General features: G+C 43.4%; 1 protein-coding gene across 1 annotated transcript in view; it reads left to right on the top strand.

The window, feature by feature from the left end:
• The window catches only part of LOC310867695 (cadherin-18-like), a gene marked incomplete at both ends in the record, with an annotated part of 792,291 nt that overhangs the window by 632,940 nt on the left and 131,914 nt on the right, over window positions 1-27,437 (top strand). The window contains 1 exon segment of the mRNA XM_083777814.1: window positions 13,096-13,390. Coding sequence (XP_083633940.1) covers window positions 13,096-13,390 — 295 coding nt within the window.

The raw sequence follows: 27,437 nt of genomic DNA on the forward strand, positions 1-27,437 counted from the left end.
TCACACTGACAGCTGACACGCTGGAAATATTTTCTAGTTCTGTACTTATAATGAGCTATAGCTACTCTTAGATCCATGAGAAATACCACTTTTCTCCTTTTCCATTGTAGAGCAAAGTGGCATAATATTCTTTAGAAGGTGTCAACCTGTTTCATGTACAACTATAAATGGATTGTGCTGTGATATGACAGATGCTGGCAAGTATTATATCAATGGTGTGGGGGGAAAACGATAAGCATGGCTGTCTTGGAATTGTGCAAAAAAAAGTCAAGGCAATTCCTTTCAAGCCGTAATTGCTAAATGTGGTATCACTGAGGTTTATCAGTGCACAGACCACATAGCTAGATTAACGCATTCTGACCTGAGATCAGATTCATACGAGGTTTCCACTGGACACACACTGGTCTGATTAACGCCATTCTGACTGAGATCAGATTCATACGAGGTTTCTACTGACCACGCCGGTCTGACGAACCCATTCTGACCTGAGATCAGATTCTAAAATGTCTTCGTTCTTCGATTTTTTTCAAAAATAGCAGATATGAGCTTGTAGATCTGCTATTTTTCAATAGCTAAAGCATAACATGATGCCGACACCATAAATGGGGTGCCCGGTCAGAATGGTTAATGAAGATGTACAGTGGGAGGGATTGCATGTGCTAATGCCATTTACATAATGGAACGTATAAAACAATGCATTTTAGGCATAATATAGATATATCATAGATATCGTTCTGTCGTGTGTAACCTCGTATGTCGAAACTGTTACTTTTCGGGAATGGAAAAAAAAGGTTCCAATGGGTCCAATGTAGTTATTATTTAGTCACAACAACTTGTTAACACCTTTCATTGGTTCAATGCAAATTGCCTCGTCTGGACACCAGCTTAACCCATTCTGACCTGAGATCAGATCATACGAGTTTTCCACTGACACACACTGGTCTGATTAACCCATTCTGACCTGAGATCAGATTCTAAAAATGTCAGTCGTTCTTCGATTTTCAAAAAATAGCAGACCTACAAGCTCGTATCGCGCCACTCGGTGGCGCGATATGAGCTTGTAGATCTGCTATTTTTAATAGCTAAAGCATAACATGATGCCGACACAAATGGGTGGCCGGTCAGAATGGGTTAAATATTTGATCATAGTTAGTCCACACGGCCAACCAACCCACAGGGTAATCACTGCATCGACTGGTCTGCATGAAGCAGCTAAATGCCCAATATTTCCTGACGTGAATGGCTGTCAGTTAATTTCGAAATCATTAACCACGGTTTATAAAACACCCTAACTCATTTGCAGTGGTTGGGCGAGAGAGAGAGAGAGAGAGAGAGAGAGAGAGAGAGAGAGAGAGAGAGAGGATGAGAGAGAGAGAGGAGAGAGAGAGAGAGAGAGTGAGAGTAGAGAGAGAGGAGAGAGATGAGGAGAGAGAGAGAGAGAGAGAGAGAGAGAGAGAGAGAGAGAGAGAGAGAGAGAGAGAGAGAGAGAGAGAGAGAGAGAGAGAGAGATAGAGAGAGAGAGACGAGAGAGAGAGAGAGAGAGAGAGCCCCATCTGAGATCAATAAAGTATCTTGATACAGTGCATATAAGAACAGAGAGGACGACAACATTAAAGCCAAGTGTTCATTCTCGGGGCACTAATAGTCACATTACTGTACCAGGATGTTACAATCCTGCAGGTTTGATGGTTGAACAAACTATTGGGGCGGGATCGTGGCGTGGCGGTGTCACCGTGCATGGCAATCAGGGCATGCGTCCTTTATCCTGTTCCTTCGTCACCACCGCTCAATTTACAATTTACAATTTAGGCATTTAGCAGACGCTCTTATCCAGAGCGATTACATTTAAGCAAGAACAAAAGCATGGAATACATCACATAAAAGCATTTATCATGAACATGCGTAAGCTAAGAAAGTAACAGTGGAATATCTATATAATGAAACTATACATACACCTATACATATAAACTATACATATTTACTACTATGCTATACATATGTACTATGGCGTGCTATGACTATATACAATACAATTATAGTGCTGTCTACATAACATGCTATAAGTCTGTATCAGATGCTATCTAAGTCTACAGAAATGCTATCTAAGGGGGTAGGGTAAGTGCTATGGGCATGATGGAGTCTGAAAAGGTGGGTTTTCAGACTACGCGGAAGATTGGGAGTGATGCTGCAGTTCTGACTGCAATGGGATGCAGTGGCCATTAGCGGCGTGCTCCATCAAAGAGCCGACCGCAACTATTACAAATCAATCACAGAGAGAGAGAGTGAGAGAGAGAGAGAGAGAGAGAGAGAGAGAGAGAGAGAGAACATAGCCTAAAATGTGGTAATAAATCACACAATGACACACGCCCACATGAAAAAGCGATTAAGTGCTCTTGAGTGAATAATAAGGGGTTAGAGATTTAATCAAAAACACACACACACACACACACACACACACACACACACACACACACACACACACACTCCATCACCCCACACTAATTGCATATATGAGGCCCAGTAACTGATCATCACCTCTGGCACCTCCCCTTTCCTCACCTTGGGCTCCATCATCTTCCCAGCAGGAACTGATGCTCCTTTAATGAGCCTTTTCTGCACGCCGGCAAACAGTCAATATCACCGTCTCCTTGTCCTGGTGTGCCAAACGCTTTGCCCGCAGATTCTGCAGGGCTGCACTGAATCGCCACATGATCGGGCAAGTGTTACATTTTACATTAACCCATTCTGACCGGGCACCCATTTGGTGTCAGCATCATGTCGTGCTTTAGCTATTTAAAAATAGCAGATCTACATGACTGACATTTTTAGAATCTGATCTCAGGTCAGAATGGGTTCATCAGACCAGTGTGTGTCCAGTGGAAACCTCGTATATGAATCTGATCTCAGGTCAGAATGGGTTAAGTACATAACAAAACAAAATAAGGGGCCTGTCTGTCTATAGGCCTATGGGATGCCACATTGAAAGTGGTGAATGCACTGGATCAGATTTCCCTACAGGGATCACCATGTCAACCTTGAGCTTCAAGCTATCGATTTTTTGCAGCTACTCGTTCAAAGCCTTGAAAATGAGGACGACCTGGAGTCTCTCCCCAGAAGGTCCTGCATGGCTGCCTATCACCACATCTACAGAAGGTCCTGCATGCTATCTATCACCACATCCATCAGCGTGGGGTTTATCTGCTCTTACTGCATGTTGTCACCACAGTCACACTACAGTGACATACGCTGTCATCTCACCCTGACCCCTCCCTGAAGCCCCCCCCCCCCCCCCCCCGCCATTGTAAAATGGTAAATGGTAAATGGTGCATTTATATAGCGCCTTTATCCAAGGCGCTTTACAGAGATTGTGCATTACATTCACCCATTCACACACACATTCATACACCGATGGCAGCGGAAACCATGCAAGGCACCAATTAGCACATCAGGAGCAATTAGGGGTTCAGTGTCTTGCTCAAGGACACTTCGACAGTAACTCTGGGGGAGCCCGGGTTCGAACTGGCAACCTTACGGTTACCATCCAGGCACTCTACCCCTGAGCCACCGCCGCCCCATTGTAAGTAGCTTGTGTCATTTGTACACTCTCAGAGTTATATTAACATTGATTTTATATAAACTGGGGTCTTTAATGTCATTAAATCGGGGTCCGTAGCCTGTTGCATAATATGAAACTGGGGGTCCTGGAAATGAAATGGTTGAAAATCTTCTCTTATGGGGTTCTCGTCGGCATATATTTTCAAATGGGGGTCCGCAGGCGAATGAATGAGTGTCATTGTGGGGGGTCCTTGACATGAAAAGGTTTGGGAACAGCTGACCACTGACACTGTAGCTTTCATGGGGTATAGCCACATGTACACATCATTTACACTCCACTGGACTGTGCTGTGTGGATTGTAAAGGAGTTTGTGTGAGTGATTTATGTGGTGCTTCTCCGAGGTGTTAATCCATTCTGACCGGGCACCCATTTTGGTGTCAGCGTCATGTCATGCTTTAGCTATTTAAAAATAGCAGATCTACAAGCTCATATCGCGCCACCGAGTGGCGCGATACGAGCTTGTAGGTCTGCTATTTTTGAAAAATCGAAGAGCGACTGACATTTTTAGAATCTGATCTCAGGTCAGAATGGGTTCATCAGACCAGTGTGTGTCGGCGGAAACCTCGTATGAATCTGATCTCAGGTCAGAATGGGTTAATGCTCCCCATAAAGTTGTCCTTCGTATATTCACTACACCACCATCATCTTCGTTTAACAACCACCGCAGGATCTTGTGTCGTATGTCATCATACTGTACGTTTAGGAGAGCAAGGATAACAAGATAGACAAAATAACTCCCTATTATAATCTTTGAGGGGCGCTATAGCCCCTCCTATATTCAGCTATTAGTGTAGATATTCGACCTATACACAAACATTAAATTCCTTATTGACAATGAATGTTACGATAATATTACGTCATAGTGTCTGAGCAAAATCGGCTTAGTGTGTTTTTGTCTTACACAAACATTAAAATTCCAAGTGTTGTTATGATGCTTTGTTAGCTCGTAGATTGGCTATTTTACCTAAGTGGGTTTATGTGAACAATTCCACAACATTGCATCACATGCAGACGGAGACAGATCACTTGACCTTGACCAGTCAGGTTGAATTATTTGCTTTTTCCAAACATGTGTGTATATGGTCTACTTGACCAGACACATTACATGTTACAGCTGAAACCAGGCTGAGCAGTTTGGCCGTCAGCATCAATTAAACGTTAACCATAATCTCCTTTAGCGCTCGGCCAGGCACATAAATGGATAATCGCGTCCCAAATAGTGCAAGTTGAAAGGCTGTTGATAAAAAGGCAAATGCGATTTATTCATGAATCTCTTTTAACAAACAGAAAAATATATATTATGGCTTTTCGCTCTGGCTGCCCCTGTGGACATTTCAACGAAATTATGCCTGGCGTTTGGCCAAGGGATCCGGAATGTTCACACAGACGGTTTTAGGGCCTCTGACTCCTCGCTGATCCCTTTAAATTCCCCCCAGAAACGCATTGCCCGCAGGCAGGCACTAGCCACATGTCAGTCATCCATTCTGCCAGACTTTAACCCATTCTGAACGGGCACCCGTTAGCATCATGTTATGCTTTAGCTATTTAAAAATAGCAGATCTACAAGCTCATATCGCGCCACCGAGTGGCGCGATATGAGCTTGTAGGTCTGCTATTTTTTTGAAAAATCGAAGAGCGACTGACATTTTTAGAATCTGATCTCAGGTCAGAATGGGTTCATCAGACCCAGTGTTTGTCCGGCGGAAACCTCGTATGAATCTGATCTCAGGTCAGAATGGGTTAATAAAGTCAGCCATAGACGGTAGGAGATAAACGCAATCCCTCGTCCTGCTGTTGGGCAGAGGACAGGGGCTTTCTCTGTAAGGAAACAACGCACTTCCGAGGTTGTCTGGGTCACCAGACTCACCACCGCTCTCCACTTATCACGTTTAATCATGCCATACATGATGCCATTGACCGCTCTGTTCTTCTTCCTTCTTCCATAATTTCTTCTCTCACAAAGCTCATTTTCATTCTATAGAACACCCCTTCCCCACGTACGCACGCACGCATGCACACGCACACATGCTTAGATAGATAGATAGATTCTTTATTTCTGTGTCATGCACCAAAGGCGCCCAGCCCACATGGACTTACAGGACACACCATAACATTGCTTCAATATTGCATTGTGTAAAAGAAACATTTTTACACAAACAAAACATTCTGCCTCATTTCCCACGATTTGCATAAAAAGGTTGCATACATGCACGCACTCACGCAATAATGCAGTATACTGTACTGATCAGTATGTTAACCCATTCTGACCTGAGATCAGATTCATACGAGGTTTCCGCCGGACACACACTGGTCCTGATGAACCCATTCTGACCAGAGATCAGATTCTAAAAATGTCAGTCGCTCTTCGATTTTTCAAAAATAGCAGACCTACAAGCTCGTATCGCGCCACTCGGTGGCGCGATATGAGCTTGTAGATCTGCTATTTTTAAATAGCTAAAGCATAACATGATGCTGACACCAAAATGGGTGCCCGGTCAGAATGGGTTAAGCTCTTATGAGGTCTGGCCGCCATGGATTAACAAAACTATGACACCTAATTACATTCGGTAGGCAGGGAGTTGTGACATTTTCTTTGTGATCATTATTAATGAACTATAAATAATAGATCCCTGACGCTGAATTCACATGCATTATAGAAGCTGCCGCCACAGGGGAATGGAGGCCTAGTGACACCAAAGGTTGCCCCGAGACACTTTCCTCTCCATACATGCTTTTGATCATGCCTTTCAAATGGATAATCCAACTATACTAGTCCTAGCCTCGGTACCAGGCTTTCATTTTTGTTGGTGCAAAAATGTAAAGCCTGGAGGAACGCATTGCCGCTCTGGTCTAAAAGTGGGAGTCAACCCTTTCCGGGTGGGCGTCGCTCCAAATGATGTGACGTAGCGCTGCACTAGGGGGGAGAGGAGGGGCCAGGGGTGACGGACAGATCGATGAGATCCAATCAGGGCGTGCGCAAATCTCAGCCGCGACCCGCCCCTCTAGACCAGAAACCTAACACCTTAGCTCAGGCTATACTAGTCCATACCCTGGGATGGGCGAGGCGAGGCGAAGTGAAGTGACTGTGACTATATATAATAAATACCTTGCATTTGGGAAAAGTGACACATCTGCTACATGAGTCTCTGTATATGCCAATGGTCAATGCCCATGTGCAATTTTAGATTGATTGACCAAACCACTGGAGGAGAGAAATGCATACAGACTAGGACAGAAAGACAGAATAACAGTTTTCTCTTCCTAATTCGTAAGAGTCGTATAACCAGGCACGTGGTAATAATTAAATAATTCTATGTCATTATTTGTTTTGTCCAAAATATTGTGTGTGTTGTCATGATTTGTCACGACTCGACTTGGCTTCGTATGACGCTTAAAAGGTCTTTAAATAAATACTTTTTGAATGTCTATGGGGAAAATGCATTGTGATTCATTTCCTGGGCCAGGCGTCGTCATGAAAGGGGGCGGGACTGCGACGCTCTATAAGGGCTTGTGTCGGGGGCCAATAAGGGCTTGTGGGGGGGGCAATAATGGCTTATGTGGGGGGGCAATATAAGGGCTTATGTGGAGGGGGGGGATAAAGGCTTATGTGGGGGCCAATAAGGGTTTATGTTGGGGCCAATAAGGGCTTATGTGGGGGGCCAATAAGTGCCCTTCAAGACGAACATTTGACAAGTAATGATAATTCCACTATCATAATTAATTATACTTTTAATGTGCTGGCTGCCATCAGTCAGTTTTAGTTTCAGACTAATGAGAACGTATTGCTTATTTTACTGTCCAATGACATGAAATGGCACAAGGGACGGACCCCACAAAACCACCCCCAAAAATTGGGGGGTGGTTCCCTTTTCTGCAGGGGTTTGAGCCCCTGCCCCCTCAGTGCTCTCTGCACGGCCCTGCGTATAACAGTAGGATTACAGTAGGAGGATATGATACATTCTACATTTAGACGTGTTTGCACAGGGCATAACGGCAAGCTTCATGATCGGCTGTTTCCGTCTAGTTATCGTGTCCTATTCTCAGCTGGCCAAACAGAGCCATGTATTCAACAGTGTGCGTGGAATGACCCACAAACCTGTTGACACTTCCCATACAGTAGCTTTAGTGAAGGAAGTAGCTACTGTATGTCCATGTGCATCAGGAGCTCACGTAGCGTGATATTATCCCATTCTGACCTGAGATCAGATTCATACGAGGTTTCCGCCGGGGACACACTGGTCTGATGAACCCATTCTGACCTGAGATCAGATTCTAGAAATGTCAGTCGCTCTTCGATTTTTCAAAAATAGCAGACCTACAAGCTCGTATCGCGCCACTCGGTGGCGCGATATGAGCTTGTAGATCTGCTATTTTTAAATAGCTAAAGCATAACATGATGCTGACACCAAAATGGGTGCCCGGTCAGAATGGGTTATTTGCTCTCACGAAGGAAGCCAATGGCTAAATTAGCACTCTGACTGGAGGCTAAATTAAATTCATGTGCAATTGCACATGGATGGCACAGGATTTATTGCTGAGACTTCTGAGTTCTGTGGGTGCTAATCCATATATTATTGATAAATCTGAAGGCGTTCTTGTCCTAATTTGACAGAATATCTTTGATGGGTACGTCATAAACGACACACAAAGGGGAAATTTATGGTATTTATACTTATACTACTGGTTGCGTGCCAGTGGCTCGCGCCTAATTTGGCCTATTTACAAGCTCTCGACGCATTGCAGTGTGGCGAGTCGTGAGCGTGTAAATGGGGCTGTTTATTGGTACACCACCCCTAGTTTATTGGTACACCACCCCTAGTATAAATCAAAGGTGTCGAATGGCTGATTTGGTAAAAACCTGTTTTGTGACGCGAGCGAGCGGTCCGGCTGGGCCCGGCTGGGCCCGGCTGGGCCCACACCACTTCATAATGTACATAATGTACATTCCACCAAATCAGCCCATGTTCTCATTACATGATATGTGCATTCCACCAAGTCACAGCTCATTGTTCTCATTACATCACCATTACTCATGTCACCTCGATCATTAACCCATTCTGACCTGAGATCAGATTCATACGAGGTTTCCACTGGGACACACACTGGTCTGATGAACCCATTCTGACCTGAGATCAGATTCTAAAAAATGTCAGTCGTTCTTCGATTCTTCAAAAATAGCAGATCTACAAGCTCGTATCGCGCCACTCGGTGGCGCGATATGAGCTTGTAGATCTGCTATTTTTCAATAGCTAAAGCATGACATGATGCCGACACCAAAATCGGTGCCCGGTCAGAATGGGTTAAAGGTTAATTTATTTAAATTACACCCACACAACCTGAACTTTGAACATTCTGTGGATTTTCTCTGTCTGAGGCCTTTTGAGCTGCAATGAAAACATCTGCTGGCAAATTGTTACGTCATAATTATATGGGATTTGTGTGGACTCTCATCACAGTCCACAGGAAAATGTAACCAGAAAACCCCAGACCACAACATTTACTGAATGTTAAAAGTTCCGTTTTTTGGGGTGCAATTGAGCGCAGAAAACCTAAAATAAATAAGAAAATTTACAAAAACAAATTGTCACGATCCCTTTAATAAGGCACAATGATTGTAGATTTTTCTTTATACATTCCCCAACTCTATCTATATTGGTCCAGTCTACACTGCCATTAATGTGCAAACATTATTTGATTGCAGAGCCGCTTGGTGGTGCATGTTTAACCCATTCTGACCTGAGATCAGATCAGATTCATACGAGGTTTCCACTGGACACACACTGGTCTGATTAAACCCATTCCGACCTGAGATCAGATTCTAAAAAAATTCAGTCGTTCTTCGATTTTTCAAAAATAGCAGACCTACAAGCTCATAGCGCACCACTCGGTGGCGCGCTATGAGCTTGTAGATCTGCTATTTTTAAATAGCTAAAGCACGACACGATGCTAACACCAAAATGGGTTCCCGTTCAGAATGGGTTAATATTACCCATATTACCTACCACCCGATTAACTCGATTCAATGGGATCTTTGACTCCTCACTTAATTACAGGCGTGCTATTAACCACAGAAAGGACAGTTGGCTAGCTCTCATCAAGAGAAGCCATGCCATCAACAGCAGCTTTCTAATTAGTAATTAATCCTGGTTTTTGATTAGATTTGGCCCCTGCACCACAACGCTCAACACCTTAAATAATGAACAAAATATGGAGGGAGGCAGGGTCATATAACTGTGTGCACGTGCATGTGTGCAGTATGTATGTATGTATGCATGCATGCAGACATGTGTGCTTGCACGTGTGTGTGTGTCTGGGGATCTGTCTGTAGTTGCAGTGGTGAGGGAGGGACCAGTACTGTACTGTGTTTTGTTTTCGCAGATATTATTGCATGGGCGTAATGATGATTAAACTTATTAATACGGGTTATTGCATGTTGAAGTGGTGTGTGCGCGTGCATGCGTGTGATTAAGAGGGTTAATATTCTACAGCACTGGACAGTCTTGCTTCTTATCATGTACAGTATGTGCTGCAGCTGCTGCTGCACTTTTACAAGAGTATTTTGGGGAAGAAAGAAAGACCTCTATAATGTCTATACCAAAAGGTAAATATCTGACTGTTAGTGAAACAGCTCCAGTGATACAGTATGTGTGAAACTAGTGGGGATTGATCAGTAGGCTGCCCTGTACTTTTCGGTCAAAAGGTCAATATGCCACAAGCTTGGTCGAAGTCGAGAACAGACGGGTGGCTTTCCATGAAACCAGGTTGAAAGGGTTAAAGGTCAAGGTTACAATTTTAACCCATTCTGACCTGAGATCAGATTCACACGAGGTTTCCACTGGACACACACTGGTCTGATGAACCCATTCTGACCTGAGATCAGATTCTAAAAATGTCAGTCGTTCTTCGATTTTTCAAAAAATAGCAGACCTACAAGCTCGTATCGCGCCACTCGGTGGCGCGATATGAGCTTGTAGATCTGCTATTTTTCAATAGCTAAAGCATAACATGATGCTAACACCAAAATGGGTGCCCGTTCAGAATGGGTTAAAGACAGACAACGTGATCGGTTGGTTCTGGGCAGGCTTAGCATCCCCAGATGAATTCATTTAATGATGTTCCTTGTCTAGGAGTGTCTTGTAAGATACAACATGAAAAAAGACCCATTTTCCCAACGTCCCAAGTAGCCACAAAGACAAATTGACTTAATATACTGTAAATTAACTGGATTAATAATATACAATAATTAAAGAAGCTGGAGTTTAACCCATTTTGGGGCCGGGAACCCCTTTTGATGTTTTAAACATTGTTATAATTTAGCTATTGAAAAATAGCAGATCTACAAGCTCATCATAGCTACGAGCTTGTAGGTCTGCTATTTTTGAAGAATCGTGAAAATATTTATTTCAGAAAACTGGAGGATTTGGAAGATTTTCTTTAAATTTGAAGGTATATTCAGTGATTTCACTTCATTTTGTTTTGTTGTGATAATCCTCCCTACTATAGAGTTTGCTGGCCATATAAGGAGTTCCTCCCTGTCCCCAGTTAACCCCTGGGGGTCAAAAAACCTTAGGTTTCGTTTTTGGCTCTCTATCCTGATTGGACGAAAGGCTGGGTCCCACAGCCAAAAACGAAACCTAAGGTTTTTTGAGTGAAATCACTGAATATACCTTTAAGGTCAGGCCTAAATGGGTCAAATGGACTTCAAGGTGGACCGAGAGCTCCTTGAGAGAGCAAAGCGGTTTCTCTCTCAATGCTCTGCAAGCTGTGTAGTTGCAACACTACTAAGTACTGTCTATAGCAACCAGAGTTCCTTTCCCTCGGTACACGAGGCACCCAGGGAGACGGCTTGGGCTCGCAGAGCCATTCATCAGGAGTAGAGTTTGGACATCTCTCCTGTGGGATGTTTCGCTGAGCAGAGGAGCTTTGTTTCACCCACATCTCCCAACATCATTATATCACATTAACGCTGATCCGAGCTCCCGCTGCGCTCACTTCGGGCACAAGGATGCTAGGAAAGCAATTCTGTGGTCTTTTGATTTTGCCACTTAAACGTACAAATTATTGCAATGCACGTGTCTTGGTGAAAAGCGCAACCTTGTCCTCAAAGGCAATGGCAGCAGGGAGGCTGATTGGGAGTAGCATAATACTGTAGCATCTATAGCGCTGTGTGTTGTTCAAAATAAACCTGAGACACTGCACCCCCACTGCGGACATTAAGACATAACGACAGGCATTAAATTGCGCCGTGAATAGGGCTCTGGGGTGTCTTACTACTGCTCTGTGCTGACTTTGTGCACAACATAAAAACAAAGTGAATAGAATATTCTAATGAGTATATTATGTTTATCGCTTGGAAGTTGGGAAATAAATAATGTCAGTTAATGTCATTTTCTCTTCCAGTGGGTTAATAACATTGTTGACTAAATGGAACGTGTGCTGGCACAACTTCAGAAATTACAAATCTTGTCCTCACAGTAACCTGATGTTCATCAGCAAAGTGTTTGACCTCTCTGTCTAGCCCATTCTTACCTGAGATCAGATTCATACGAGGTTTCCGCCGGACACACACTGGTCTGATGAACACATTCTGACCTGAGATCAGATTCTAAAAAATGTCAGTCGCTCTTCGATTTTTCAAAAATAGCAGACCTACAAGCTCGTATCGCGCCACTCGGTGGCGCGATATGAGCTTGTAGATCTACTATTTTTCAATAGCTAAAGCATAACATGATGCTGACACCAAAATGGGTGCCCGGTCAGAATGGGCTAGAAAAACAGTTTGTTGTCAGTGATGTCAAAGTAGATGAGAAAGACTGGGCTGACACAAGCCCTCAATAATGCTATGGTTTGTACGTTTTATTGTTCATATTCATCAGTTACATGAAGATTGGCTCAGAATGCCATAACACCAGAATCTAAAACATTACCAGTATACACAGTGCACAGATTGTGTCATAACATTGTGAATGTGATGGTTTGTACCATGATGCTCGGTAGGGGAATTCTGTGGAACTGTGAAATATATCCGTGAGGTTACGTGAAAATGGCATAATAAACGGCTTAATAATATAAATAATTGCCATACAAGTTCACAGCTTAATTCTTTCCCTTGTACTGTCTTGTCTTGGTGGAATAAAGAGGAGGCAATTCCATCTTCAAGGATTTCCCATAACAACTCAAAACGCTTTCATCTTTCAAAATACAGTTCCGCGAAAACACCAGAGTACAGTAAAGCTGTCAAGTGCAATGTTGAATGTTATCTATGAGTATGTGCGTGTGTGTGTGTGTGTGTGTGTGTGTGTGTGTGTGTGTGTGTGTGTGTGTGTGTGTGTGTGTGTGTGTGTGTGTGTGTGTGCGTGTGTGTGTGTATAGATATATATATTTTTTATACCAGAAGAATGCCAGTGTATATCGCAGTCTGAATACTTTGCCAATATCTCATTCCCTTGTTGACCATTCCCTCTGTTTTCCCTTAACAGCTGCACTCAAACTCCGACAAAGGGGATGGAACTGTCCGCTATATCCTGAGCGGAGAAGGCGCTGGGAATATATTCGTCATTGATGAGGTGACGGGGGACATCCACGCCACCAAGAGCATGGACAGGGAGACAAAGGGACACTATGTCCTCCACGCACAGGCCCTGGACCGCAACACAGAGGAGGCTCTGGAGCCCAAGTCCGAATTCATCATCAAAGTGCAGGACATAAATGACAATGCCCCCAAATTCCCCGACGGACCGTTTGTTGCGTCTGTGCCGGAGATGTCGGAAGTGGGTGAGTAGCATCATCTGGTATAATTATATGGTATAACATGTGTTGAGTGAACACCTACTTTAAAGGAGAATTCCATACTAAAAGGCTTTCTTACCTTTCTTTGTAGTTGTTACGTCCCCACCAAAGAGGTCCAGGTGTTATTTTGTGCAAAAGCTCCTTATTGGCTATTTCCCCTACCATAAGCCCTAAATGAATTGCATTGAATTGAATGGGAATTGAATGGGGCTATGGGGTGTTGTGCTAATTCGCTCATTTCCATCGCTCAAAATTATAATTTCTTTGTATATATCCTCTCTTCATAATGTAAATAATATCCCAAGCGGCACACTTTACTACTTCTTTCGATGGAAATAAGTGAACTAGCTTAACACCCCATAGCCTCATTCAATTCCCATTCAATCCAATGCAATTCATTGAGGGCTTATGGTAGGGAAAATAGCCAATAAGGAGTTTTTGCACAAAGAAACACCTGGACCTCTTTGATGGGGACGTAACAACTACAAAGAAAGGTAAGAAAGATAAGAAAGCATTCTAGCATGGAATTCTACTTTAACCACTTAAACCCTATTATGCTATGTTGGGTCTACCAACATCATACCCCCTCACTCAGGCAACCCAGCCAGGGTTGATCAAATCCCCAATTACGTCCCAGTAGCTATAGACCGATTCACAGAGGGTTTCCTGGGTGCGGCCATTACTGAGGTGTACCATTAAGTGCAGCAGCACTGATTAGCTACACCTGGCCTACGGAGCACCTGCTCCATGTATTACACCTCAGTAATGGCCGCGCCCAGGGCACCCCTCTGTGAATCGGTCTATACCCTCGATCAGTCCATCAAGGAATGAGCAAGGCCACACAATCCGTTGCTCCGGAACTACTCTGCCGGTACTGGAAGGACTAGGCTCTGTGGGGAAATGTATTTTGCATTCTATGTTTGAATGGCTGAAGCATTGATCAACGTGTTTCACATTATTTTTCATGCATGTATGTCCCCGTGTCTGTCCGAGCACGAAAAGCTGCAACATGGTAACTCTGTCATTTCTCGACCGTTTCGGACGCGGGAAGGCTTGCCATGCAGAAGCGGGCCGGCCCCCCGGGCGCGTTCCTGGGGGGTCTGTATGTTCCGGGGACCCCCACACACTGTAACTCTGTCGTTTCTCGATGGTTTCAGACACGGGGCGGCCCCCCGGAATCGGGCCGACCCCATGGAATATGTCAGAGTGGCCTTTTGGGTAAACGAAGGCACGCTTTCCTCAGCCCAATGATTCTGCCTGCAGAGTTGTTCAACATAAATCATTGCGCTTTATCATTTCACAAGTGGCCCTAAAAACAAGTGGGCTGCTGAAAACTAACGTCAGGGTGACTTTGGTTCAAATATGCAGTGGTCATCATTGTGCAATTCTCCATTTACTACTGGATTTATTCTGCTATAGGTAGCCATGATAAAATACCCTACATCTGTATCTGCATTTGTGCAGTAGTGACGGCTTTACTCTGGACTCACGCAGAGTGGACTTTTGGCAGCCGTCCACTCCAAAGAAACTGTGGTGCGTTGGACAGCTGGGGCTTGTAAATGTGGTCAAGAACACGGTCATAGCACAAACGCTCACTACCATGCACTCTGCTGTTTACTACTGCTACTGCTTCTGCATGTGGTCATGTGAGATGGAATGGTGCTGCGCTTTGATTGATTGATTGATTGATTGATTGATTGATTGATTGATTGTACAGTCAGACATTCAGGGCTAAAAGGATAGCACAAAAAGTTCTGGGGACTTGTTTCCATTGTAGTCGAGCAAGCCAGAGAACGTGAATACTATCTTGTAGTGTCTGATGCCTCGAACGTTGTTTTAAAATCTCGTAGTGTGTGCATGTTTAAGATCAACCTGATCTTGTGGTGTGTGCATGCTTAAAATAATCCTATTTGAGCAATTTATAATTGTACTGTAAGGTGTGATGCATTACCAAATCATTTAAGATAAGTGCATTATATAATACATTATAAATGTGCTTATATTGCAGTATAGACCAGACCTTTAAGTAGAGTGTTACCGCAAACAAACATGTGTTTGTGTATAGCCTACTATCGGCTCATGAATAGGCATGGAATATTCCAGGGAGATATCGACTGTTTATAAAGTAGCTACCTATATGGCTCTATAGACGTTTGCACATTCGACAGGCATTGTGCGTCCCCAATTAACCCATTCTGACCGGGCACCCATTTTGGTGTCGGCATCATGTTATGCTTTAGCTATTTAAAAATAGCAGATCTACAAGCTAATATCGCGCCACCGAGTGGCGCGATACGAGCTTGTAGGTCTGCTATTTTTGAAAAATCGAAGACACTTTTAGAATCTGATCTCAGGTCAGAATGGGTTAAAATGGTAAATGGTAAATGGTGCATTTATATAGCGCCTTTATCCAAGGCGCTTTACAGAGATTGTGCATTACATTCACCCATTCACACACACATTCATACACCGGCAGCGGAAACCATGCAAGGCACCAACTAGCACATCGGGAGCAATTAGGGGTTCAGTGTCTTGCTCAAGGACACTTCGACAGTAACTCTGGGGGAGCCCGGGTTCGAACTGGCAACCTTATCGGTTACCATCCAGGCACTCTACCCCTGAGCCACCGCCGCCCCATTAATAATGAAACTGTCAGGATGTAATAGACATTTTTAGAATCTGATCTCGGGTCAGAATGGGTTAAGTTGTTATGAATGAGCTGGCAAACAGAGAGGTTCTCTGTTTGCCAGCTCATTCTGCCTGCCGCTGCTCTGCTATCATTCTGTTATGATGTGTGCTCTGCTCCTGTTGCTTTGTGCATACGGCCTTTATGAAGTTATGATGTGTGCTCTGCTCCTGTTGCTTTGTGCATACGGCCTTTATGAAGTTATGATGTGTGCTCTGCTCCTGTTGCTTTGTGCATACGGCCTTTATGAAGTTATGATGTGTGCTCTGCTCCTGTTGCTTTGTGCATACGGCCTTTATGAAGTTATGATGTGTGCTCTGCTCCTGTTGCTTTGTGCAGACGGCCTTTATGAAGTTATGATGTGTGCTCTGCTCCTGTTGCTTTGTGCATACGGCCTTTATGAAGTTTTAAGCTCCCAACGCCTCCCCCGGTATCCACCCCATGTGGGCTCTGTTTATATGTATAATTCCCTTAGGGCGAACTTGCTTTTTCATACCCTGTGGTGTCTATTTGGCAAATTATTCAGTACACACATCTCCATGCTCATAGGGAAATATTTCTAGACAGAGCCTTGAGGCCAAAATCTGTATGCTTTTTACGCTCATATATATTTTATGCCCACAATATTTTCTATTTCATTCCAAGAGTTGTCTATCTGAACTAGGTAGAGGAAGGATAGAGCTACAGTAATTATAGACGTTGACCATGCATATTGGATAGATACTGTACATGCAAGAAGGTTGACTTTTAACATGCCCATCACTGTATAGAGGAAATTAGGACAGAGTGACACAAGATAAAAGCATTAAAGGTATATTCAGTGATTTCACTTAATTCAAATATCACTTATTTTTTTGTTTTGTTGTGATAATCCTCCCTACTATAGAGTGTGCTGGCCATATAAGGAGTTCCTCCCTGTCCCCAGTTAACCCCTGGGGGTCAAAAAACCTTAGGTTTCGTTTTTGACTCTCTATCCTGATTGGATGAAAGGCTGGGTCCCACAGCCAAAAACGAAACCTAAGGTTTTTTGAGTGAAATCACTGAATATACCTTTAAGCAAGATTTTGACTAAAGGTCTATAGTGCATTAAATGCACATTAATAATGCATTAAAATGCACTTATAAGGCTTCATAACACTCATACATGTTTCTAAATATGCACAACTTCTAACTGCATTAAAAAAAGGTCTGCAAGTTCAAAATGTGCCGCGTTGTGCCGCCATTCGAGCTTGTGGATCCACTACTTTTGATACGTCTGTGTGACGCTGTATAGTATGATCAGGTAGTAGAGCATATACATTTACCAAAAAACACAAAAACCTGACAGTGAGGTATAGCGTGTGAAAACGTGTACGTCACCAAGAGGGGGGGCGGCGTCTGAAAAGCTAGGGAGGGCCCTCTCGTGGGCTTTAAATTCTAGCCCACATCACTCAGAATAGAGTGACGGTGGTATGTTTTTGTAAATATTGAGCGACAACATAGTGAACCAACACCAGGATGGATAGAACATTGTGCTTATACCTCGTATGAATCTGATCTCAGGTCAGAATGGGTAAAAAAAAGAGCGTATACAAGCACACCGGATAGTCGCTCAACGTAAACAAACCAGACAAGCCAACAAGTATGGCGGCCGCTATACCACGTGACACATTATGTTGACGCCCCCTCCAGGAGATTTTGGTACACACTATAGAGGTTTCTAACCCGACAACCACAGCCACATATGATATAACAACTAAGATGACACAGAGGTGTTTCCCCCGCTTGAAAGGTTTAGGTGTGAACATGTCTAAATGTAGTGTGCAGGACGGGTCCGGCGCTTGTGAGTGAGCAAGTGAAGGAATGCGTGATGAAAACATGGTAATCTCCTTTCCTTTCAAAGTTTCACTGTTGGCTGCAAATTTGAGCACTGCTCGCGCGGATGAAAAATCTATCACCATTGATGACCCGGGGGAACCAATCAGGCAGCGTGAAGGGGGGGGGAAATAATTACCCTTCCACCAACCCCCCCACGCTGCAGTCTCTTGTCCATTAAAGTCATTCCTCTTCGGTTTAGTGTCTGAGGCATCAAATCGGCTGTAACAATCAACTGTCCTCTCACACTCCAGAGCGCTAATCCTTGCGGAGTTTGTCAATACTGGGCGTTCTTCAGCCCCCAGGAAGGAAGGAAGGAGGCGAGGAAAGGGAGGGAGGGACGAGTCTGGACGAGTGCGGCGGCTAATTGGTCGTGATGTTCTTTTCCCCCGTCTACAGTAAATTGATTATCTGTGTGCCAGGTGCTCCAGCATTCTGTTCAGCGCGGCGCGATAAAAACATTTTGAGTGCTAGATGAAAGAAATATCAATTTCCTTTGACGCCGGTTGAAATCAGTAAGGGAACTGGGCTGCAGGGATCGAGGACATGCTCTCTCAATATCTCTCGCTCGCGCGAACACACACACACACACACACACACACACACACACACACACACACACACACACACACACACACACACACACACACACACACACACACACACACACACACACACACACACACACACACACACACACACACACACACACACACACACACACACACACACATTCCTGTCAACCACTTCGCTATAGGTTGGTGTTTAGCAGGGTTTTAAAAGCCAAGGATTGCGATTTCTGTTAGGGGTGGTTAACTCCAGTTGCCAATATCTAGGTAGACCTTTATTGATCCTTGGGGGGAAATTCAGTTTCAGCTTCACGGTTCACCCAGCTGATGACGGCTCAGGTGGTCATGATAAGCTAAATGTAGAAAAACTAATAATCTATCCACAAGGTCAAGATATACTGTACATTTCTGCCAACTACTCCCCCTGAGCCTACTCTCACCTATGGTCATGAAGTGTGGTTCATGACTGAAAGAATAAGGTTGTGAATATACAATCGGCCGAAATTAGTTTTCTTCGACGGGTGGCTGGCATCTCCCTTAGAGATAGAGTGAGAAGTTCAGTCACGCGAGAGACACTCGGAGTAGAGTCACTGCTTCTTCACCTAGAAAGGAGCCAGCTTAGGGGGTTCGGGCATCTGGTGAGGATGCCTCTCGGGCCTCTCCCTAGGGAGGTCCTCGAGGCACGTCCCACTGGGAGGAGACCCCGGGGCAGACCAAGGATCACGTCCCACTGGGAGGAGACCCCGGGGCAGACCAAGGATCACGTCCCACTGGGAGGAGACCCCGGGGCAGACCAAGGCGCAGTTGGAGAAAACATATAGACTCACTGGCCAGGGAACGTCTCGGGATCCCCCCACAGGAGGAAGTCACTAATACTGCTCTGGAGAGGGAAGTCTGGAGCTCTCTGGTGGAGCTGTTGCCCCCGCGACCCGACTACGGATAAGCGGTTGAAGATGGATGGGTGGATTGATGGACTCCACCGGAGCCTTGCGATGGGTCACCGGCGCATTGTGAAGACAAAATAGAGCTACGAGTGTCTGTTACTGTTAGTAGAGTGCTAAAAGAGCAACGGCATGCTTGTCTGGGTTTTAGAAATATGTGTACAGTATGAATAAACAAAACAAATGTCTTGTGCTGATGACACATTTTGTGTATTGTGGATTAAGTGATTTATTTCCACTAAAAATGAACTTGAACATTAGCACAATCCACCGGTTTCCCGCTGAGAACCATGGCCTCAGATTTGGAGACGCTGATCCTCATCCCAGCCGCCACAATCCAGTGAATTTCCACTTACAAAAAATGTAATCAGCCTCATGGTGGCGCTACAACAGGACAATTCATATTTTCACCAATAACTGTGCACCGATCTGTGTACAACTTTGTGAGTAGTGAAACTACTAAAGCTGCAATAAGCTTCTCCTGGACATGTTTTGTTTTGTTACCTGCTGGCAAAACTATAACCACCGTTCAAAATTATTCATCCCGTGAATAATTTATCCCTTGTTATTGATTTTTACCTCGTTACTTGAGAATGCGAAAATATATTTATATTGAGGGAGATTGGGATATTTGCATAATGTATAATGGTGTATGTTACCAACTTTCTCTGTTAAAATCCGCTCCAAACGTATTACCCCTATTGGGATTAATAAAGTTGTTTAAAGGACCACTTCACCACTTTTCAACCTATCTTCATATAATAGGTCCTCACTAATAATCATGATAAAATGGCACGATTTTTTCCTACTCAGTCTGTGTCTCATAGGAGGGCTGTGGGCAGTTTAGAAACCGTCTTCCAGTGACATCATCATTAGGCAGATTATTTTTTAAACAAGATTGTTTTACAAAAATGTTTAGATTTCCATTATTGTGAGAACAATGGCTTCCATTTTCGCATTGCAACTTTTCAGGACTAGAAAGCCTGCAGTTTTTATTAGCTTGTATTCCCCATCGATGATGTCACTGGAAGACTGTTTTCTGAACTGCCGACAGCCCTCCTATGAGACACAGACAGAGTAGAAAAAGAATTCACCATTTTTTCATGATTATTAGTGAGGACCTATTATATGAAGATAGGTTGAAAAGTGGTGAAGTGGTCCTTTAAGTGATTTATTTCCACTAAAAATGAACTTGAACATTAGCACAATCCACCGGTTTCCCGCTGAGAACCATGGCCTCAGATTTGGAGACGCTGATCCTCATCCCAGCCGCCACAATCCAGTGAATTTCCACTTACAAAAAATGTAATCGGCCTCATGGTGGCGCTACAACAGGACAATTCATATTTTCACCAATAACTGTGCACCGATCTGTGTACAACTTCATGAGTAGTGAAACTACTAAAGCTGCAATAAGCTTCTCCTGGACATGTTTTGTTTTGTTACCTGCTGGCAAAACTATAACCACCGTTCAAAATTATTCATCCCGTAAATAATTTATCCCTTGTTATTGATTTTTACCTCGTTACTTGAGAATGCGAAAATATATTTATATTGAGGGAGATTGGGATATTTGCATAATGTATAATGGTGTATGTTACCAACTTTCTCTGTTAAAATCTGCTCCAAACGTATTACCCCTATTGGGATTAATAAAGTTGTTTAACGTATTCTTCTTAAAGGACAACTTTAGTTTTTTTCAACCAAGGTTCATGTTTTAGGTTGTTATTAGAGAAACTAAAAGATGAGTGTTCTTTTTTTTCCATTTTCTGCTTTCTTTCGTTTTAGGGATTTTAGCTGTTTTGTACAGGGGGGCGGGGCATTCGAGCATGGTGCTAAATATGTATTTCTTTACAAAATATTATGGAGATTTATTTTTTTATTATTTACTACAGCCCTAATAAACACCAAGAAATTACATCTGGCCACAAATAAATCACAGGATCTACTGAATGTGAAGGTAGCCTACTGGGGGGAAGCCACACTGTGTGTCATAGGCTCAATGTCAGTTTGACACATTCAGTAGATCTCGTGATGTTTTGTGGCCAGATTAAATTTCCAGGTGTTTATTAGGACTATAGTAAATAATTAAAAAATAAATCGCTATAAAATGTTGTAAAAAAATACATATTTAGCCCCATGCTTGAATGCCCCATGCTTGAATGCCCCCCTGTCAAAAACAGCTAAAATCCCTAAAACGAAAGAAAGCAGAAAATGGAAAAAAAAGAACACTCACCTTTTAGTTTCTCTAATAACAACCTACAACATGAACCTTGGTTGAAAAAAACTAAAGTTGTCCTTTAAATAATTTAAAGCTGCTATATGTAACTTTCCTCTTCTACCCCCGGGTTTACAGCCAGTGTACCTCCCTCCTGCACATGTGCAGGAGGGAGGTACAGTAATAGAGCCTGAGAGGTACAGTAATAGAGGTAGAGGTACAGTAACAGAGCCTGACCCGCTCAGTGGCCTTATGTGCTTAGACTGTCCGCCGACAGTGAGACTGGGAGGTCAGAGGTCGATCCCCGGCCAGGTCTTACCAAAGACTCTCTCTGTTTGGAACATCAAAGGGCTGTCCCTGCGACATATAGCTTCATGCCCAGGGGGTGTACTACTGCTAGAGCCTGCCTGCTTGCTCAGGGGATAAATTACATTTTGACTATCAGGTCAGAATTTGTGTCAGATCCTATGACCTTTGACACAATCTAAATGTCTCAAGTACAGGGAGACAAATTAAATACAACCACCCCACCCCACCCCCTACAATACAACCACCCCACCCCACCCCCTACAAGTTATGTTGTTTGTCCATAGGCCTACTCTATACGATACAGATTGGACAACATTTAATTTTATTCATAAGAAGGTTACAGTGACACTTGCAATTATTACTACTTTATAACTCATATAATGGGGTTATGAGAGAGAGAGAGAGAGAGAGAGAGAGAGGTACATACTGCAATTATACAACTAATCCCACATGTGTATACGTGTGTGCATGGATGCGTTTGTGTTGGTACAGCCCTCGGTTCATTCTGGACGGTGTGGGGTTGCAGTTAATGGAGCGATTATTTGACCCTTCAACGTGAACAAGGTGTCCTGACTTGAGGCACATCAGAGACAGTGACATTCTGTCTGTAACGCTTTCAGTGTGTCAGGGCTCTGTCACAGTGACACACTCACATACACACACACACACACACACACACAGTGTGTCAGGGCTCTGTCACAGTGACACACTCACAGGGGGCACTAATGGACACGGGTGAAGTTGACGGGCTGTATTTAGCTGCTTTTTGAGAGAGAGAGAGAGAGAGAGAGAGAGAGAGAGAGAGAGAGAGACAGAGAGAGAGAGAGAGAGAGAGAGAGAGAGAGAGAGAGAGAGAGAGAGAGAGATGTCTCTACTTCAATTCAAGGCCTCTCTCTGTGCATAACAATAAAGACACCCTCAAAGAAATTATTGCTAAAGGTATACAAACCTATACACTAGCGATGTAACGATACATTTTAACAGCAATACAAGATGTATCACGATACATGGTTGATGATACGAATCATACGATACATAATATTTGTGTGTGTTTTGCTGTTAGATAAGCCTGCACGGGTATATGGACTAGTAAGTAATAATAATCAAAATCTACAAAGCAACTAGTAACTAAAGTTTTCAAATAATTGGAGTAAAAGTATATATATAGTAGAAGTAAAAAACTGGAGAAAAAAAAAAGAATACCTAAAATGTATACTTTAGTAGGCTACAGTACTTAGTCATTTACAACGCTGTAGTTATGCCAGTGACAACAGTGTAAACCACAGTTAAAGGAGAATTCCATGCTAGAATGCTTTCTTATCTTTCTTACCTTTCTTTGTAGTTGTTACGTCCCCACCAAAGAGGTCCAGGTGTTATTTTGTGCAAAAGCTCCTTATTGGCTGTTTCCCCTACCATAAGCCCTAAATGAATTGCATTGAATTGAATGGGAATTGAATGGGGCTATGGGGTGTTGTGCTAATTCGCTTATTTCCATCGCTCAAAATTATAATTGTTTTGTATATATCCTCTCTTCATAATGTAAATAATAACCCAAGCGGCACACTTTACTACTTATTTCAATGGAAATAAGCGAATTAGCACAACACCCCATACATCCCATTCAATTCAATGCAATTCATTTAGGGCTTATGGTAGGGGAAATAGCCAATAAGGAGCTTAGAAAGCCTTTTAGTATGGAATTCTCATACTCATTGTGGCTGACAGTGCAATTTGTTTTGCAAATGTTGGGTTATGTATGCTTCCAAAATATCAGGAAAAAATGTTGTAATATAGTATTTTGAACATGACAGGAAACATATTCTATTATGATTTTTCTTTGCATATTTGCTATAAATGCGCTAAAGGCACCTGGCTCCTGTTTGTTTATTTTATTATTATTTTTGTCCACAGCCCCAAGCTGACAGGGGGGAGTTTCCCCGGTTAGACGTAGCGTGACGTGGAAGGAACACGTTATTCCAACCAGTTCCTTTCCCCTCCATCAGGCTTGTTTGTTTATTTTCTGTCAGTGCTGCTAAACATTAACCCATTTTGGTGTCAGCATCATGTTATGCTTTAGCTATTTAAAAATAGCAGATCTACAAGCTCATATCGCGCCACCGAGTGGCGCGATACGAGCTTGTAGGTCTGCTATTTTTGAAAAATCGAAGAACGACTGACATTTTTTTTAATCTGATCTCAGGTCAGAATGGGTTCATCAGACCAGTGTGTGTCCAGTGGAAACCTCGTATGAATCTGATCTCAAGTCAGAATGGGTTAAAACGATGACTTTCCCCAATATAGTCACCCTTTGTGAACCTTATATCTATGGTTCTACAGTATACAGCGGCCTGCCAAGATGAAAGTCTGTTTGTATGACGCTATCTTTTGATCCGCTTGTGGCCCTCTTCCATTAATGCGGTTTTGCTCTCAGCTTTCCAACTGACATGCATCAATATGCCTCTGTAAGAAAGACTGTGGTGTACATTACAGTGGGTTTATATCCCTCCATAGAAGACCATTAATCTTTGAGATTCTGTTGAGGTCTGCACTGTACGGTGTGTTAAGATTACAGTATCTCCCAGACACAGATTTTCCCCAGTCCTTCTTATCCCATAGTTTGGGGCTGCCAGGATGAACCAAGGGGGGGCAATTGGAAAGGAGAGGAAGATGATAAAAGGAAGAAGAAGAAAGTGGGTTGTAAAGGACTGCATAATAACTGGTGTCTGGCTCAAGCTCCTGAATCATTAGTCACGGCCATTAAAAAATGATATGTTGCATTATCATCATGTTTGTTTTCTCGGTCAGACTTCCAACCAGGCCGATCAGACAGTATCCCTTGACTGCGATGATGTAAGTAAACAGCCTGAGAGATCCAAATTAGAATGTGTGCCACACTGAGTGCAGATCCCCTCCATGTGAGGCTGCTTTACTCACAGGAGAGAAAACATAATCCCATGAGACGTACTGGTGGGAATAACAATAGTGGCCGTAGTAGGGGGTATAATTTGAAACAATAGTGGCGGTATAGTAACGGTATAGGGGGGTATAATTTGAAAGGACTTTAAGAATAATAACTTGAAATTAAAAGGAAATTCCTGCTGATTGTCAGGCTATTCAAAAATCCACAGTCTATACAAAAAAATCTATCTTGGACTTCAGTGTCAAAATCAGTGATTTATTAGATTCTGTGATTTGTTAGCCCATTCTGAACGGGAACCCGTTTTGGTGTTAGCATCATGTCGTGCTTTACCTATTGAAAAATAGCAGATCTACAAGCTCATATCGCGCCACCGAGTGGCGCGATACGAGCTTGTAGGTCTGCTATTTTTTGAAAAATCGAAGAACGACTGACATTTTTAGAATCTGATCTCAGGTCAGAATGGGTTCATCAGACCAGTGTGTGTCCAGTGGAAACCTCGTATGAATCTGATCTCAGGTCAGAATGGGTTAAAAGGAAATTCCTGCTGATTGTCAGGCTATTCAAAAATCCACAGTCTACAAAAAAATCTATCTTGGACTTCAGTGTCAAAATCAGTGATTTATTAGATTCTGTGATTTGTGATTTGAGGACAAAATATTCACTGAGGACTACATCTTCTGCAGCACCCATCTCGGTAAAAGGCTGCATGGAGTGATGCATATAAGGAAATTCAAGGTTGAATGCCAGGCTAGGCACTCAGAACGGCAATAAGCTACTCTTAACATAGCGTGCGACTCTGCGAGATAGTTCAGGCAGTTACAGTATACACTCCAGAGGTGTGCATGCATGTACAGTAGGCTACAGCACTATGTTGGAGATGTATGTGAAGTGTCATGCAAATTGGCAGTCCATTGAAACCGCTGAACGTTGTATGTGACTTGTTGCTCTCACCGTCTTCCCAGCCCCACTATAGCATGGCCCTGCTTTCCCTAACCCATTCTGACCTGAGATCAGATTCATACGAGTTTTCCACTGGACACACACTGGTCTGATTAACCCATTCTGACCTGAGATCAGATTCTAAAAATGTCAGTCGTTCTTCGATTTTTCAAAAAATAGCAGACCTACAAGCTCGTATCGCGCCACTCGGTGGCGCGATATGAGCTTGTAGATCTGCTATTTTTAAATAGCTAAAGCATAACATGATGCTAACACCAAAATGGGTGCCCGGTCAGAATGGCCTAAGGATTAAGTTTTCCCCTTGGGGGGAGGGAGATGGTTAGATGGTTGTCTTCTAATGTGCTGAGCATGGACAAAGCAGTAGAGCCTGAACGCCAAGGTCCAAATTATAATATTCACATTATGTATTTGAATTTTATGAATACATCATTCTCAATGTACTCGAGTCGCGTGATATCTGATTGAGCTGCAATTTTCACGGAGCGACGCCTCGCGTCTTGTATTCAATGTTGCTACTATTATTACATGTTAAATGATGCACTTATAGAGAGCCTTTATCCAAAGGCTCTTTACAAATTGTACATTACATTCACCCATTCACACACACACAATCCTACGCGGATGTAGCCTCGGTCCCAGGCTCACTTATCTGCGAAAAGAAAAGCCTGGTCACAACCTAAGGCAGAGAAGCATAAAGAAAAGCCTGGTCACAACCTAAGGCAGAGAAGCATAAAGAAAAGCCTGGTCACAACCTAAGGCAGAGAAGCATAAAGTAAAGCCTGGTCACAACGTAAGGCAGAGAAGCATAAAGTAAAGCCTGGTCACAACCTAAGGCAGAGAAGCATAAAGAAAAGCCTGGTCACAACCTAAGGCAGAGAAGCATAAAGTAAAGCCTGGTCACAACCTAAGGCAGAGAAGCATAAAGAAAAGCCTGGTCACAACCTAAGGCAGAGAAGCTATCGGTGGTTGTATCCTCCGGAACAGCCGTCAAATGTATTTCCCCCGGATACGATATTTTCCCGATCCAATCACAACACTTGTTTCATTCGCGGATAATGTAAACTGATTTGTAAAGCATCAACGATTTCACTTCCACTAAAATCCCGCGACTTCAGCTGATAGTCTTTTCAGCTTAGGTCTTGCCCAGGGTGACGCGGATGGTGGAGGAAACCGTGCAAGACCCCAACCTACTCGTCAGGAACAGCTAAGGGTTCAGAGTCTTGCTTCGACAGCAACGCAGGCTAGCCGGGAAGCTTCCCAAGCAGCCACTCTATACCTCCTGCTTCAGTGTATGTCAAACACAGAAGACTACACCACAGCGTCTCAGTGTGCGCCCGCCGGCCTGCGTCCGCGCCCACACACACACACACACACACGCACACACACACACACACACACACACACACACACACACACACACACACACGCACACCATGAGGCTGAGTTGAATTTGTTCAAGTGGCATTTCTTCCTCTGCCTATAGACAGGTTCAGAGACCCCTGGTCACAGCGAACATATTTCCTGTAGGCGGAGACGACATATCTCCAGTGTAAACAGGCAGGTCTTCTACTACGT

Source organism: Protomyctophum parallelum (genome assembly GCF_964188405.1).
Source record: "Protomyctophum parallelum genome assembly, chromosome: 12".
Lineage (NCBI taxonomy): Eukaryota > Metazoa > Chordata > Actinopteri > Myctophiformes > Myctophidae > Protomyctophum > Protomyctophum parallelum.